This window comes from Bradysia coprophila, chromosome IV, assembly GCF_014529535.1.
Source record: "Bradysia coprophila strain Holo2 chromosome IV, BU_Bcop_v1, whole genome shotgun sequence".
Taxonomy (NCBI): Eukaryota; Metazoa; Arthropoda; class Insecta; order Diptera; family Sciaridae; genus Bradysia; species Bradysia coprophila.
Window position 1 is genome coordinate 10417949 of NC_050738.1, and position 16014 is coordinate 10433962.

General features: G+C 37.0%; 3 protein-coding genes across 4 annotated transcripts; 1 reads left to right on the forward strand and 2 right to left on the reverse strand.

Moving 5' to 3' along the window:
- The first annotated feature begins 4583 nt into the window (after positions 1 to 4583).
- LOC119066167 lies at positions 4584 to 6403 on the forward strand. The gene is made up of 4 exons (XM_037168462.1): positions 4584 to 4906; positions 4968 to 5349; positions 5417 to 5635; positions 5933 to 6403. The coding sequence occupies exons 1-4, from the start codon at positions 4805 to 4807 to the stop codon at positions 6268 to 6270; spliced, it is 1041 nt and encodes a 346-aa protein (XP_037024357.1). The 5' UTR covers positions 4584 to 4804; the 3' UTR covers positions 6271 to 6403.
- A 3780-nt stretch (positions 6404 to 10183) lies between these two features.
- LOC119066169 lies at positions 10184 to 11054 on the reverse strand. The gene is made up of 2 exons (XM_037168465.1): positions 10923 to 11054; positions 10184 to 10855 (listed from the first exon to the last, which is right to left on the reverse strand). The coding sequence occupies exons 1-2, from the start codon at positions 10928 to 10930 to the stop codon at positions 10414 to 10416; spliced, it is 450 nt and encodes a 149-aa protein (XP_037024360.1). The 5' UTR covers positions 10931 to 11054; the 3' UTR covers positions 10184 to 10413.
- Positions 11055 to 12752: 1698 nt separating this feature from the next.
- LOC119066168 lies at positions 12753 to 15569 on the reverse strand. 2 transcript variants are annotated; one of them, XM_037168464.1, is made up of 3 exons: positions 15341 to 15569; positions 13928 to 14410; positions 12753 to 13805 (listed from the first exon to the last, which is right to left on the reverse strand). In XM_037168464.1, the coding sequence occupies exons 1-3, from the start codon at positions 15454 to 15456 to the stop codon at positions 13802 to 13804; spliced, it is 603 nt and encodes a 200-aa protein (XP_037024359.1). In that variant the 5' UTR covers positions 15457 to 15569; the 3' UTR covers positions 12753 to 13801. The 2 variants fall into 2 exon arrangements, with proteins under 2 accessions (XP_037024359.1, XP_037024358.1); XM_037168463.1 differs by having other exon boundaries at positions 12753 to 14410.
- Positions 15570 to 16014: the final 445 nt, after the last annotated feature.

A 16014-nucleotide genomic window follows, 5' to 3' on the forward strand; every position in this document is an offset into this window, starting at 1 on the left:
AACATTAAAAGAAATTGTTTAGTTCAATCAGAATGGTTTTTTTTATTACACTATCGAGGGAGAGACCGACGAGTGGGGAAATCTCATCCTAATTATTTAACTTTGCTATTTCGCCATTTGGTTCCTTCCAGCCACAGTAAGCTTGGATTTTTTTAGTATGAAGTGGATGTACACAAAATGTTACGATTGTTTTTGGCGAAAGACTAGATTCTGATCATTTTCCTACGAAAAACTAAATCTTATGTGTTGAGGTTTTGATTTTTGTTGAGATAAGGCGCGTTATCCAACATAAAATAGTCCAGACCGGATAATATTTACTACCGTATAGTCCAGTCCCTTGTGGCACTCCGCTCGATTTAGGTTTTCGAGCTATTCCGTTATCATAGGATTGGTAATAAAAAGTGGTGGAACAAATTTTCTTTTTCGAAAATCGACTTTTTTTTCTGACATACAGGCTTGGACTAGTGGGTAGTGGCAGAATAGATATGACAGAATGACTAACATTTTCTGATGCTAGAATTTTGAATTTTTCCACTCAACGGCAGGAAACGCTTTTGCCCTCTTCTCTACTCTAACACGTTTCACATTTTGCAAATGTCACCGTTCGCGCTCATTTATCATTTACCACTTAAAATGAAGATATACCGAACATACAGCGTAAAGCGACTGCAAAAGGAGCTCAAACGACGAGGCCTGAAATCGTCAGGGTTAAAGGAAGATCTAATAAAGAGACTTTCGTTAGACGATGGTGATTTGGATTCAAGTAAGTGGCAAATATTTTAAAGAATTCTCACATTCACGAACCTTTCTTAAGGCGAGGGGCCAGTCGATGAGCAGCGAGTTATCGAGACTCCTTTAAATGACGAGCGAATGTTCACGGCGCGACCTACAGATCCAGCGGAAACTGCACAACAAGGTAAGAATGTGGAAATATGGAAAATGTTTTAGGTACACCGTTTGCTACTTTGACTGGTCTTTATAGGATTTCTCTCACAATAGATCGAACTTGAGAAAATTCGCCTTGATCGACTGAAGATGGAGCAGACTCACACAAAATTTTTGTTAATGATCGGGCTTTCCATATTTTTTGCTTATGTCGTCACATTTGTAAATTGCGAAGACCACAAAAATGTATTAAATTAACCAGTTGAGCAGTTTTAATTGTTAAACCAGCCGAGGACCCATCTCGTACCTCCGTCATTTCGAAAATCTAACTCAAATCCATCATATGAACAGATGGGACTTAAGTGTTCCAAGCAATAATCTTAACAACCTGAAACCAATATCCAAACTGTATATTGGAGGAGTCAGTGAAATATGAAATAGATTCGGCAGTCAGAGTTCTCGTTCGTTGAAATGATAACTTTTAGGTTAAAGCTTGTATAGGACAACGTGTCAAGCTAATGATGTTTGAATAATGTGTAATCCATACAGAGTGCTCAGAGCTTGGGCTAAAGTATTCTCTCAAAATTTGTACTTGTATTATTCCACTTCCCAAGAAAAAGAGAAAACATTGATCGCTGAAAGACAGGAATTGATCGAAAAGAAAAGAGAATTTTTGAAATCTTTCTGAATCATTTTGAATATTTTGAATATTCCTGAATACTTCTCAGTTCTTAGGATTGCAGTTTTCAATTTTAATCACTTTGTTAAGTTTAACCTGTCACAGATTTTCATTTACTTCATTTGATAGAAAATTTTCAGAAATTGATTTCAGAAATCTTTTACTTCATTTGTTTTGAACATGGTTTTTGCTATATGGGTAATTCCATGGTTAGTTGCGTTACAAATTTCGTTATCTGTGAGACATAAAGTTAATTGTGCTGGCTATGTTTTGCGGTAACAAATCAGTCTATAAATTTTCTAATACTCAGGAGACATAGTGCTTTCATACCAACAAGAATTGGAATTTTTAGCCTGCGAAGTCTGACTTGTGTGATCGCAAAAGTTGGCGGTTAGTTGCGTTACACGTTTGTGACTTTTCGAAATATTTTCACCAAATAAAAACTGATTTCGGTAAACTTTTTTTTCCCTGAAAGCTATGGTCAAGACGGCAGTTTAAGCCCAATATGAGGTTGGTAACCCAAAATTTGGGGGAGATATGTCTAAAAAAGTGATATTTTTCGGAGGTCATAAATAGCCAGAAATATTTTTTTTCGCAATTGGTGGTTGTTACCCCACAGAAAATCTTGTTTCGGCTCAAAACCGTTTAAAAAAATGGTTACAAAATTTTTCGAGATAATCTCGACGAGTTAAAATTCGAGGATGACTTTTATCACCACTGGGAAGCTGTTGTCACCTACTTTACGTTTCTCACCCAACTAACCTGATTGGCTCAAAGTTATTTTTCTCGTGAAGTCATATGCTGTAGCTTTCGAATGACACCGATCTTTAGTTTTTATTTGAAAAAATGTAATTTCGGCAACGTTTGGGTCGAAGTGATTTTACCTTACTTCGAAGCAGAATGAACCAAAATTCTTCAAAAAATTTAATTTCGTGTCATTTGGAGCAATTGTGGAATTATATGGTCCACATCTACAGGAAAACAAATTTACAAAAATCATTTGAGATTTATTGAGAATATCTCGGAATGTCGAATACAAACAAACACATTTTGGTCATGTCTCCCCGAGACCGCATTTTACAATAACCTCATATTGGTGTCAAACTACACGTCTTGTCAATAGCTTTCAGCAAAAAAAAGTTTAGTGAAATCGGTTCAGGTTTCGTGAAATAAACTAGAATTTTCAAAAATTTTCTGAAAACAAGCATACATTTTTATGGTTGTATCTCCCCGAGATTTTTGGCCACCGACGTAATATGGGGCTTAAACGATGCGTCTGGTCAACAGCTTTCAAGGAAAAAAAAGTTTGCCGAAATCGCATTTCAATTGGTGAAAATATTTCGAACAGTCACAAATTAGCTGGAATTACCCATATAAGGCCTCATCAGTCAGTAGACCTTGTCGTTAATTATTGCTGTCGTTGTCGATAACAGATGACAGTCGTCTGTAACAGGTTAAAGACTACCCAAATTTTAGTATCTGTTGAAGATGTAGCTAAAGTTCTTTAACTACGAATTGAATTTGTGTTTTGAGTTGAGAAAGACGAAACATCCAAGTTAGTGACAAACACTTTACTGATCAGACAATCCTGATTTTCACCAAATAATCGTTCAAATAGTGATTTTACTCTTTCTCAGAGACGGCCCTACATGGTTCATGTTTGAAGTAAGGACACTGATTTTGGATAATAGGGACTAAACGCACTCCAATAACAGGCACAAGATCTGCTTCTCATTCCTGTTCTTGGAGTGCATTGCACATACCTGTCTAACACTTAATTACTTCTGCAACATAGAGGTGAGTGGGCTGCCCATAAAAGTGGGCTGCCCACGCCCATGGGCATGCCCACGGGACATGGGCATGGGCATTTTTCAATTTCGTGGGCATAGGGCGCAGAATGGGCACTTTTCAAAAATGTGTGAGCCCAGAAACTTAAGTCTTAAGTGTAGTCAAGATTTTCCGTACGATGTAATATTCATCAAGAAATTTTAAAATGGCTTTCGCACATAAAATCGTGTTTCCAACTCATCAATTTACTAGAATTTTGCTCAGTTTCGCCTCAGATTGACAATTTTCAAATTTTTTGCGAAAATTTCCCATGTGGGCCTTGGGCATGGGCTGGGCAGTGGGCATGCTTTTTAAAATTCTTGGGCACTGGATGCGCCGTGGGCATGTTTTTTTTTAAATTATTGGGCTTTGGGCAGGGCGGGCATAAAAATTAGGTATGCCCACTCACCTCTACTCCAACATTCCAATTGCCTCACATGTTCAGTGATGTTAGTAGTATAGTTACCCGTTCGATACTTTATATGCAAAACCATTTTTTTAAATCCTGAAGTGATTGAAACAAAAATTGGCGCCAAAATCCATTATTAGTCATGGTATTGATACATTCGAAGCTGAGTGAATTGAGCATAAAAAATTCTGACTACGTGATCACAAATTACATTGTGTTCGGTTGAAAGAAAGCAACGAGTTTATATGTTGTTTACTGAGATCGATTTTAGATTATTCTTTTTCAAAGAAAATTTTAATTTTATTTGTATTTTCGAGGAACTCACTCAATGAATTGCATAAATTGCATATGAAACACAAATCGTATTTTATCGGACGAGTGATGTTCTTTCAACCTCGTCTATCACTCGGGTTGACATCTACTCCTAGCGCAATAAAACGCAAGCGTACGATGTTTGTTTCATAAATAACTATTTCGTACCATGACACGAAAGTCGATTTTTTCCACACCTGGTTCAGATTATGGGGTTTCAATGGATTTTTGATAATGATAAAGCTACGGAGCAGCTTCCATTAATGGAAGACAATGTAATATCTAAAGAGTTCGACTAATTTAATCCTATTGAAGAGGTTGTGTGTACCACTTATTTAATAATCTCATTATTTTTTGACTTGCACACCCTGTAAAATTGGCAAACAAAACCATTGATATGCATTTGAATTTTATAATGATAAAAAAGTCATCACCTAACCCATTTAATTGAGATGAGTCTTGTGTGACATAACTCTCTGCAACACATATGACTTTTTGTTGTGCTTGGACAATATAATCCACCTTATGAAATCAATCAAACGTTTCTGATGTCAAAAGCATTTTATTGTAAAGCGAACCATGCTGGACATCATTTTAATTTTGCCACAAGAAGTGTTTCGTTTGTTGTTAAAGTGATTTTCTTCCGACAATTTGTTTCAAAACATCTTTACGTATTATTTGTATAAATAAAAATGAATGTTGAAAATAGTCTCGATAGTAGTGTAAGTGTTAACTCCTCAGATTCAGAGGCTACTGAAAATTCCGTTGAAAATGGCAGACCATGCATTGTCCGAGTTTGTATACACAAATACCAACAAAATATTCCTCAATTCATTTCACATTGCACTTTTCCAGTTCCGGCACTGTGACTTCACTTTCGTCAGACAGATTCTGATTGATTGGGGAAAGCGACTGTCCACAAGCCCAATAAAGGGTGCAAGTCCTGCCAAAAAGATTTGTTTGGAAGAAAGTTCAAACAATGACCTTTTGACGGCAGAAACTGTTCCAATTGAAGAACGGATATGCGGGGTGCTCAACTTGGCATCTCTATTTAAGGAGTCGTACTCCAACACACCGACCAACGATCTCATTACCATTGCATTTGGCGTCGATATTTCTTGTTCACCGGAATGTGCGGAGCAAATTGAAATCGAATCACGACATCGTCAATCTAATAAAGAGGCTAAATGGAAGCAGCTTCAAGTCGGTCGTATATGTGGTTCAGTTTTCAAAGAGGGTAGGCTGAGAATTTTGTGTCAATGTTTTTCCGCTTTATGTCAAATCGAACCATTGTCGTTTATTAGTGTGTCAATCGCAATCCAAATATCCACCCAAGCAATTGATGAGTCGTATCTACCAGCACATCGACTCTGACGATAATGCCAGTGCATGGTTGAAGAAGAACTTCATGACCGTTCGAACGAAATACGAGCGAGTAATGTTGAATCGGCACAAAAACTTTGTTTATCGCAAATGTGGCTTGATCATCGCACCCGATCATCCGCAATTCTGCGTTACCCCAGGTAATTAAACTAGACCGATACCACACGGTACTTTAGGTCCCTCATAAGGTCACGATTTGAAACCTATGCCGTATGATTCCACTATCCGATACGACTCTTATTTTTGAGCCATAACGAGGGTTGTCCTGGAGTCCACACATCATGGAAAAATTCAATCTGAAAAATGCATTTTTAATTCATTGTAGTGTCTGGCATAGGTTTGCAACCGTGGGCTTATTAGGGACTTAAAGTGTTGTCTAACTGGTCCATTTAATTTCTACAAACCGTAATCCTCTTAACGTTCATTGGGCACCGTAGGCGGGATTGTCGAATGTGACTGCTGTGGTCGAGGCATAACCGAATTTTATACGCCATACGAGATACGCAACGAAAAAATGATCTACTCGCTGCCGTGCATTGATGAGACAGATGACTATGACTTTACTTTGCGAAAGGACACCAACTTTTACTACAAAATTCAATTGCACATGTTCCTAACTGACACCAAGTATTGCGATTTCGTCATTTGGACGTTGTGTGATTTTTTAGACATTCGCGTTCAGCGCGACGATGATTTCCTTTTCGTCAAAGTAAACACGGCAAAAACTTTTTTTTTACGCAAAATTTTGCCAGATCTTTTCAGCTGTGGATGCTGAACGTTTTGTTTTTTGAGTTTTCTTTACTTTTTTTTTGTTGAAACTTTGAAATCAATAATTTTGACTAATGCTCGATTGCCCGCTGTAACACACATTTGCATCTATGAAATAAAGTTACATTTTGTGTTAATTTGTGACTGAATTTTGATTCGGTGTGTTCTCCCAATGCACTCCAAGAACTTTAACTTATATGAGAATTTTGGACTACTGCGTCTTGGAGGCCACTTATTTAAATTCTGTTCTTTTGCCCATTATTCTGCTAAATTTTATTTTGTTGCTTTATTGAGTAAAATACCTTCAATTTCTGTTCACTGGGGAGATTGCAGCCCTCTTCGTCGGCTCGAGATAAGCTTGTATCTTCCTCGAAGTTCACCAAATTTTCCAACACATACGTATTGTACTATTAAAAGAGATAAGAAGTAGATTTGGGGTAGTTTTTCGTTTGCTAAATCTGGTGGCCTAAATCCTTTCTCTACCACCTATGATACTACAAAAAGAACTCAGAATTTGTCCACACAATCCTTAGATATTCAAAACTTTCGAAACCGTTCTTGATATTGCATGAGAGAGTGCAGAAAACGAAAATGTCTGTCTGGCTGAAAAAAGTTTAACAAAACAGATCAAAGTACATCTGAGATATAATTCTATGATACTTCTACGATCCCAACCTGAATTTCAATTGGTGCTGAATTGAGGAAAGCTGCAATTTTTGGGGAGTTTTTACGCAGATCACTACTTTATTAGATACGCGAGAACACACATTTTCCATACAAAGAGATTCACCAAAATTTTAGTGGCCTAGTGGCCTACCTAAAGCTTGAGTTCTTAGTAACGCCTACAAGAAAATATTTCAGAATTCTCTTGAAATACTCAAAGATCCATTGTACGTAATGACATATTTTTTGCCGAGATATTCTTCAAATATATTCTTTATGTCACTAAGTTCTGTGGGTCTTTCATTGTATTTCTTTGAATCCAAAAAATTTCGAATGTTCAGGAACAATCTTGCTATCACACATAGCAAGTTCAATTGCGATAATTGTTTGTTCAGGCGTAGAGGGAGAGCAAAGGGGTATTCTCCCATTTTCTGATTTGGGAGTTTTTGCGGTTTGTAATTTTGACTCCAAAAGTACTTCGTAGAAAAAAATGAAAATCCAGATTTTTATTTTCTAAATTGTTGTTATTTAAATAAGAAATCTAGATTTTCATTTGCCTAACAAATTTTGTGTGGAATCATTAACAAGCCACACCAACTCCCAAAAGATAAAACATGTCAAATTTCACATTTCTCTCCCAGTCTCTCAAAATGAAATAATTGATTGGCAATCAATGTCCTGAAAATATTTGAGGAGTTCTTTAACTCCGACTTCTGTTGAGGATGTCGTGAAGGCTATTAGAAGTTTTCCGTTGAGTTCTTCAGGGGGGATAGGTGGTTTACGACCACGACATTTAAAAGATTTAACTTCTTTTACTTGTGGTGATTCTGCGAACCGTTTGTTGAGGGCGACAGCTTCATTGATTGATGTTGTTAAGTATGGTAAGGTTCAGAGGGATATAACTAAGGTGTTTTTTGGAGCTTCGTTGACCGCGCTTATGAAAGGCGAGGACGATGTGAGACCTATAGCGGTTGGAATCGTTTGGAGGCGTTTGACAGGTAAAATTGCGTGTTTTAATGTTAGAGATAGTTTAGTTGAAAAATTGAAGCCTTTTCAGTTTGGGTTTGGTGTAAAAGGGGTAGCTGAGGCTCTGGTTCATGCAGTACGTAGTTTCTGTACAGCTGAACATGAAGAACCTATGGCGTTGGTTAAGTTTGATTTTGGGAATGCTTTTAATATGTTGTTTAGGAAGTTTATGTTAGGTGAAGTTAGGGATGTGTGCCCAGAATTGCTTCCTTTGTTGCAGCAGGCTTATAGTCATTTCTCTAATCTCTATTATCTTGATGAGGTTTTGCTGTCAAGAAGAGGATACCAACAGGGTGATCCAATGGGTCCCCCTGGTTTTTGTATTGGTATTATGAGAATGACGCACTCTCTTTCTTCTAGGCTTAATGGTTGGTATTTAGATGACGGAACGATTGCTGATAAATTATCAGTGATACTTGCCGATATTAGGAGAGTTTTAGATTTTTGTGTTTTGTCTGGTTTACCGCTGAATGCAAAGAAATGTGAGGTTTTTTTTGTTAATGCTTCGAGTGAAGACGAAGCTAGGATGTATGCTGATATATCAGCATTGTTGCCAGGTATCAGGAGAGTTGATGAGTCTTTTCTTGAGATATTAGGGTCTCCGGTTTTTGAGTCAGGTTTAGAGAGGGTTTTTTCTTCCAAGGTTGAATCGTTGAAAATAATGTGCAACCGTTTGAAATTAATGGATGTTCATCCGGCTTTGTGCATTTTTAGGAAGTCTTTGGGGAGCTGTAGGTTTAATTATTTGTTGCGTACTTGCAGAACTTTTTCGCTGCGCGATCGTTTGAAAAGTGTTGACGAGATTTTCCGTTCTACGCTTGAGGCGATTACGAATGTTAGGTTGTCAGATTTTGCTTGGGATCAAGCTTCTCTTCCTTTAGTTTTTGGTGGATTGGGGATTCGGAAAGTTGAAGACTTGGCAATGCCTGCCTATCTGTCATCTGTGTATTCATCATCTGATTTTTCGAATGAAATTTTGAGTAAATTTAATTTGCGAATAATTGATGATGACATTTCAAGCATGGTAGATAAAATTCCTGACGATTTTATTCCAGATAATGATGAAATGAGAAAGGTGCAACGAAACTGGGACCTACCGGTGATTAGGAGCAATTTTAGCGAGATGTTAGATTCTAGTGAACCTGTTACTCGTGCTAGACTACTTGCGTCATCTACCAAAGAATCTTCAAAGTGGCTGCAGGTTGTCCCATCGAGTCAACTAGGTTTATTATTAGATAACAATGCAGCGAGAATTGCTGTTGGTCTTCGTTTAGGATCCCAGTTGTGTGAAGAGTACAAGTGTAATTGTGGTAATGTGGTTAAGAAGGACGGTTTGCATGGTTTATCGTGCAAATTAAAGATAGGGATTATTGCTAAACACGATTCTGTCAATAATGTTTTTGGTCATGCATTTTCCTCTGCAGGATTTCCTAATATTTTGCAACCACCTGGTATTTCTAGAGACGACGGTAAAAGACCTGATGGTATGACAGTAGTTCCGTGGAGTCATGGAAAATCACTTTTATGGGATGTAACAATACGTGATACTTTGGCTCCTTCATACATCAGTGAATCCTCTAAGAAAGCAGGGTCTATTGCAGATAAAGCGGAGAGATTTAAGCATAATCATTATATACGTCTTAAAGAAAACTATTTATTTACCCCCCTTGCCTTTGAATCATTAGGTTGCATGGGTCCAGAAACAAAGAAATTTATTGACAAGTTGGGATCGTTGATGAAGAGAGCATCAGGGGAGCCACGTTCCAAAGATTATCTGTTGCAGAAAATTTCTATTGCTATACAAAGAGGCAATGCGGCATGTATTCTTGGAACTTTAGGAAGTAATAGAGCGGATGATTTTTATTTATTGTAATATTTGTTGATTGAAAAGATCGTTTTTTTACTGACTGTGCCGTATGCGAGCAGTCTTTTTTTTCGCTTTGAATAAATAAATAAACGTTTCAGAAGGTTAAAAAAAAAAAAAAATTAGACCAAATTAATGAAGTAATAGATCCGATCGTTAAAATGCTGACATGCTTGCCATCTGTAAAAGATTAAGTGGATGATGCTATTATATTCAGGTGATACTTCAATCAATAAAATATTGGATCTTTATGAAATGGTTATGTGATGGCAGTAGTGGCGCGGCGGATTAGTACCAAACGCGATACAGTGAAATTGTGAATCAGGCAGTGCTAGTAACAACTAGTTGAAACATGAAGAAATTTTGAATAAAAAATGATCTCGACTTATTTATTCACGAATTTAAATTGGCTTGAAATTTCACAAAATCAGAATAAAGTTCTATATCAATGTTGACGTATCTATGCGACGAATATACTTAGAATATTTCCACATCGGAAAAACGTTTTCGTAATTTCATTATTTCTAAGAAAAAAATCAATAAAGAAAAAGTGCAGCTTCGATTAACTGCGGTTAAAACATTATCTGAAATGATAACTTAGGCAACGTCCATTTTCACGTACGGAACACTTGCGGTACGATGAGAATGCACATGCGTAGGTGGCATGTGGATTATAATCGGTTTCTTTGTGCGACACTTGCAGCATCGTATGAGGCAGCAACAGCAGATGCAAAGAGCCAATCCGAAAAGTAGTGCCGCAACAATTAGTCCAGGCGGCGTACAAACAAAATCAGCAAATTTCCACTTGTCGTTCAATTTAGAGAGATTCATATTGAATTCAAATATCATATCCGTAACATCTTTTGTGGTACCGGTGACTTTTAACACTTCGACGACACAATTAGCATGGAATTCCGTATCTCCGGCTTCAAGCAAGGCTTTTTTAATCGCTAAATAGCTCACATTTTCCAGCGTATCTTCGATAAACGATGCAGATACAGCACTTAGATAAAGTGCTATAAATACAGCGATGCGGTACCTTTAAACGAACAATGAAAAGATCAAATTCTTAAACTGAGAGGACAAATATTATACACTTCACTCACTTGTTCATTTTTGTTAAGCAGAAGTTTAAATCACAACAGCACTTCAGCAATTCTACTGATCGAATGAATCGAATGGACGCAAGAATTTTTTTAGAATATAAAAATGTACTCACACACTGAATGAATGGGGGGGTTGTTCATAAAATTCGAGCATTTGTGCATTCTAGACACTTTAGACAAGAGAGATAACATAAATGATTACATCATACAAAACAAAAAGTGGTTGTGCCTATGTTCTTTCCTCTTTAAGCATGATGTTTGAAATATTGAACTCATTCCTTTTCATTTGCACCACATAATGCATATTTATGCTTTGTAAGCAGAAAATAAATTATTCGAAATATGATCCTAATGTCCACACGATACCAAGCTCTTAAATATTATTTGAAAATTACATCTGTATGTGCATTGGATTCTGATTTTCGTTTGCTGTTTAATGTCTCTTATTTTTGAATAGGTTGAGAAATGCCTTTGGCATTTCTAATTATTAATGGTTAAGTCAGCCGAATGTTAATAGTAGATTCTTGACTGGACCCGAAAAAGGAAAAACTACCGTTCTAAATACAGTTATATAACGATCTTTAACGAAATGCGTTATACGAAGATTGATCTTGTTAGTCTGAGTCAATGTACTATTTTTTCGTACTTCAAGACCATAAAAATTTTTTATTTCAATTAATCTCCCTCCGCTCATATCGAAAACTCCAATAATCGACTTTGTGCAACACTGTCCTCAACATGCTATTACGTTAGCTTCAGCCCTACCACTGAATGACATCACTCCTCATGATAATAAATAAGGAGATCGTAAAATAAGTTATACCCTTAGAGTAATTATACCTTCGCACATACCAATTTTGCTTAACCTGAGACGAAAAGCTCAGGGGCGCAAATTGCAAGAACCGGACATCTGCACACAAACCAAAACAGGACTCCTTTTCACATTCACTAAATCACAAAGAAACTATCCTTCGGAACGACAAACAGAGCTATAGCTCTTCCCTTGCCCACACATCACGTAAAGTGACAAAAAAGAAGAAAGAAAAGCTGTTTCGACCTCGAGAACTAACGGCGGTCACTGGTCAGAGTGGACTGACCATCTTCAGTTGCTTCCACTAGCCTCTTACACAAGACAGCAGCAAAACGTTCCATGAACAAGTGTAGGATAGTTTGCATTGAGAAATTGCCATCTGTTGATGGAAAATTTGGGGAAATAGCGGGAAGCTGCTAAGAAATCACCAAAAAAATGCAGCAAAGCAAACAAAAGAACTGAAAAATTAGGTTTTTATCACTTTCAACTGCTTTTGTAGTCGATATAAACCAGTGAAGGAGGAAAAGTCAAGACATTTTGGTCTATTTATTTTTCAATTTGTTGAAGCCTGTATAGAAATTGTGATGACAATATTTAGCAAATAATAAACCAGAACTTATCGATCTGATTGGAGCTTCCCTATGAAATTGATAAGTTATAGCGTCACTGAATCACATTGTTGTTATCTAGACCATTTTCCTACAACATTCTTAGTATGAACAAGGACTTCCGCTCCATTCAAATACGTTACCCGAAACTTCAATCAAACTGTCTTTGGCATATTTCAGCTCCTAAGAAAGTCACCGCGTGACACGGACCAACGAGAAGATATCCTCAATTTGCCACGAAAAAATTAACGACGAGATCGAACCGACCGCCATGGAAATAGTTTCTGTGAATGAAATTGTCCGGACGCAAATTCATTTCATATTTTTACTTTTATTTATTCATAATTATACATATAAGTAATAATTATTTACATAAATGAAGTTTCCTGCAAAGAGTGACAAAATGATACCAACAATTCGACCAATTTTCTATTGTTCAATTTGACGAATCATTTTTTTTTTCAATTGGTTTAATGAAAAGGAAAAGTTCTATTGCTCATTTGATGCATGAAAATTGATCGATTTGTGGTATTGGTTCGACAAACAGCCAGACGATATTATAGTTTAAAAAAAATTATTATTATTTTGTTTAGTCAAATACGTTGTATAGCTCCCGAAAGACATAAGAAAAACGATAGAAAGAAAACGTTTTTTTATATGGAATGATACGTATGAGTTCGTTGGACTTTGTCACATGAATTAGTTAGTGGTGAATTAGTTCCCTTGGCTTCACAAAATTAGACCACATCAAAAGTCAGCATATTCGATGCTCGCACATAAAAAAAGCAATCGTCGACAAAGTCAAAAGTGAGAGAAATGACTGGTTCGCTAAAGTTCATTCAAAAGATGAAAACAATGTGGCAAACATATTCTATAGACATCCCCTAAGTGAGTAAAAAAGGAGGACAAAAGCACGGTTGGGCCCGCCAAATGCGACAACGACAACAGCGATTCGGGCTAACACAAGTCGAGAAGAACGAAACGCGAGACCCGTAACACGATCAATGACCCTAACGCGATTCCGGCCAAAAATAAATTAAACAATTTAACGCTAACCTTGAAGGTCAAAATGACTAAATTTTTGCAAACATTAGTTGTATGCAAAGATAAAGCGAGGAAAAAGAAGATGAAGTGACAAAGTTCTCAAAGTTTTTTTTTGTAAACATATGGCCTAACTGAAACAAGTAATTCCAACGCAACAGAATTTTTGTTGAAAATGGAAAATTTTACTTGTTCCCACAGAAAAGGAAATGAAAATTTCCTCAACAAAATGTGCGCACAAACACTTTTCATAAATAAAAGTATTGGCTTAATGAAATGATTCGAATTTATAGAACTTAACGGACTTAGCACACACGGATGGAGTGGGTTAATGCCATTGAAAAAGAGACTGAACAAAATTTTTTCTTAGATTTTATTTCGATGGAATTTCGCTGGAGACTCTTGAAATCATTGTGCGATCAACTGAAAGAGATAGGTAAATGTAAGCATTAGGCATCTATTGTAGATGTTGATTGTTCTGTTCAGAAACGTTTTTGAAAGCTATCCGTATCAATTTATGTTTTTCTGTATGGTTTTTCTTATACCTTTCAAAATGTGCGACGAATAACGCCAATTCTTCCTGAAGCGAACTTAAATTGTCGAATTTTACACTATCTTCCGTTCCCGGTTGAGCATTTCCGTAGAACGTAATCAAACTTCGTAGGTCATCAGCTGCATTTTTCACAGACCTGAGAACTCTACGTTGCACCTTTCTGACTGTTGAGTCCATGTTATTGAAGTGGTGACGTATCGCAATTCCCGGGACTAATATTTGTATCAAACTGTTGATGCGCCCAATTCTATCGCTCACAATTATTGGCTGGCGAACCATCAAAGGAAGATAGTCGTACATTGATCGTACCGATTCGTTAAAACATTCAGTAGCGATTTCCTTGGTGTCATCGTCATCGGATGTCGATTCGCGGGATGTGGATGGTGAACTATCTGAACGGACTGGTTGGTTGGATTGGTCGGGTGAATCCATTCCACCGCGTAAACGCAGGACACCTTTAGCAAAACGGGAAGTTCTGGGGAGAGATACAAGCGACACTTGTTTGACTTTGACATTTAAACAGTGGACGGCATTGTGTGTTGCAAAATCAATTCAATGGAACGTTTATTTAGTCATGGGCGTCATTCAAAAAAGACGTCCGTTTCTTAGGGATGGAGGGAGGTTTAGCAAAAACGTGACTGTAATGTTATAAGGTATAGGAAAAACGCGGACATGGAAGGGAGAGGCCCTGAAAAATCCGAAAAAATACGGGACGTCTTTTTTGAATGACGCCATGTACTACCTCGAAGAGAATCGACATAGATTTTAAACACTAGAAAGGTAAATATAGATTTCCAAAAATTGCATGCCTGAATGACTCCCAACACGTGACAAATCATTTTCCTATTTATAGCAATTATCATTTCTACCAAGTTACATCATTTTTACTAAAATCCAATATGGCGGCTGGCTGCCATTTTGTTAGACAACTTAAAACAGTACCACCGCTTTCAGGTCGTCACTATCTTTCTTGAAACAAACAAAAATGATAAAAATCGGTTGAAACTTACTCGATTTAGTTGCAAAAAACTCTACGTTCACTACACGCACGGGCAGCCCGACTCCAGGTCAGTCCACGAACCCTAACTTTCTATCCAGTGGTCAGATTTTCACAAAAAAAATCCACCAATTGATGTCTCTACCTACTAAACCTGCTATTCGTTGCAAAGTTCCGGAGATATGTTAAAAAAAATCTGCCAGGGCCCTAAAATAGCACTTTTCAGACCCTATCTCTGTAACCAGTTGACTGATTTTGCACATTTTCGAACTTAGCTTGCCTTTTGTTATTACTAAACGGGGAGAAGAAGAATTTTTAAAATCGGATGCGTTTTACTTAAGTTATCGTGTCTGTCACACACATTAAGACGTTGCTCGAGATTGTAATTGTTCACTGTAATTCAATTACCCGGATGTTGGCAGTTTTTTCGGCCCGCCAAGGATCGACTTTCTCGGTGTAGAACTGTTTCGCGGATAAGTTAATCTGGAACCACCGGTATGGGTGAACGATGACAACGTATTCATGATAATTGATTAATTAACGCTAATCGATAAGAAACTAAATTCAATTGGAAAAAACAAATTGCAAAACTATAACCTCACTGATGTCCGAACGACATAAACAACTTTTATTCGCTATCCCATACGGAAAAGTCAGCGCTACATATGTAGTTTATTGGTTCATTTTCATTCATTCAGTTGTCACTGGTTGTGTTCATCTCGCCGCACTGTTTTTCAAAATGTACGGTTTATATATTTTATTTACAAAGTGTTTATAAATTGCCTTAATCACAAAATTTCATTTCTTTAACATTTTAAATAAATTGTGTTGCTAAGTCAAAATATTTTCATTAACTGTACAATTTTTGGTTTTGGTGGCTCATTTTATAACATCCATTTACCTTCGATGATGTATCTTTGTTTATGAATATTCTTTTGAGGCATCTTCTCATAACTGCTATTTCGAATCGGGCATCAACGACAAACACAAGCCGAAGTAAATTTAAGTGGTTTTTTCTCGCTACTGTCGCGTCATAGCTGATGTTAATTCACAAAAATCGCTGCCCGTAAACTGAGTACACA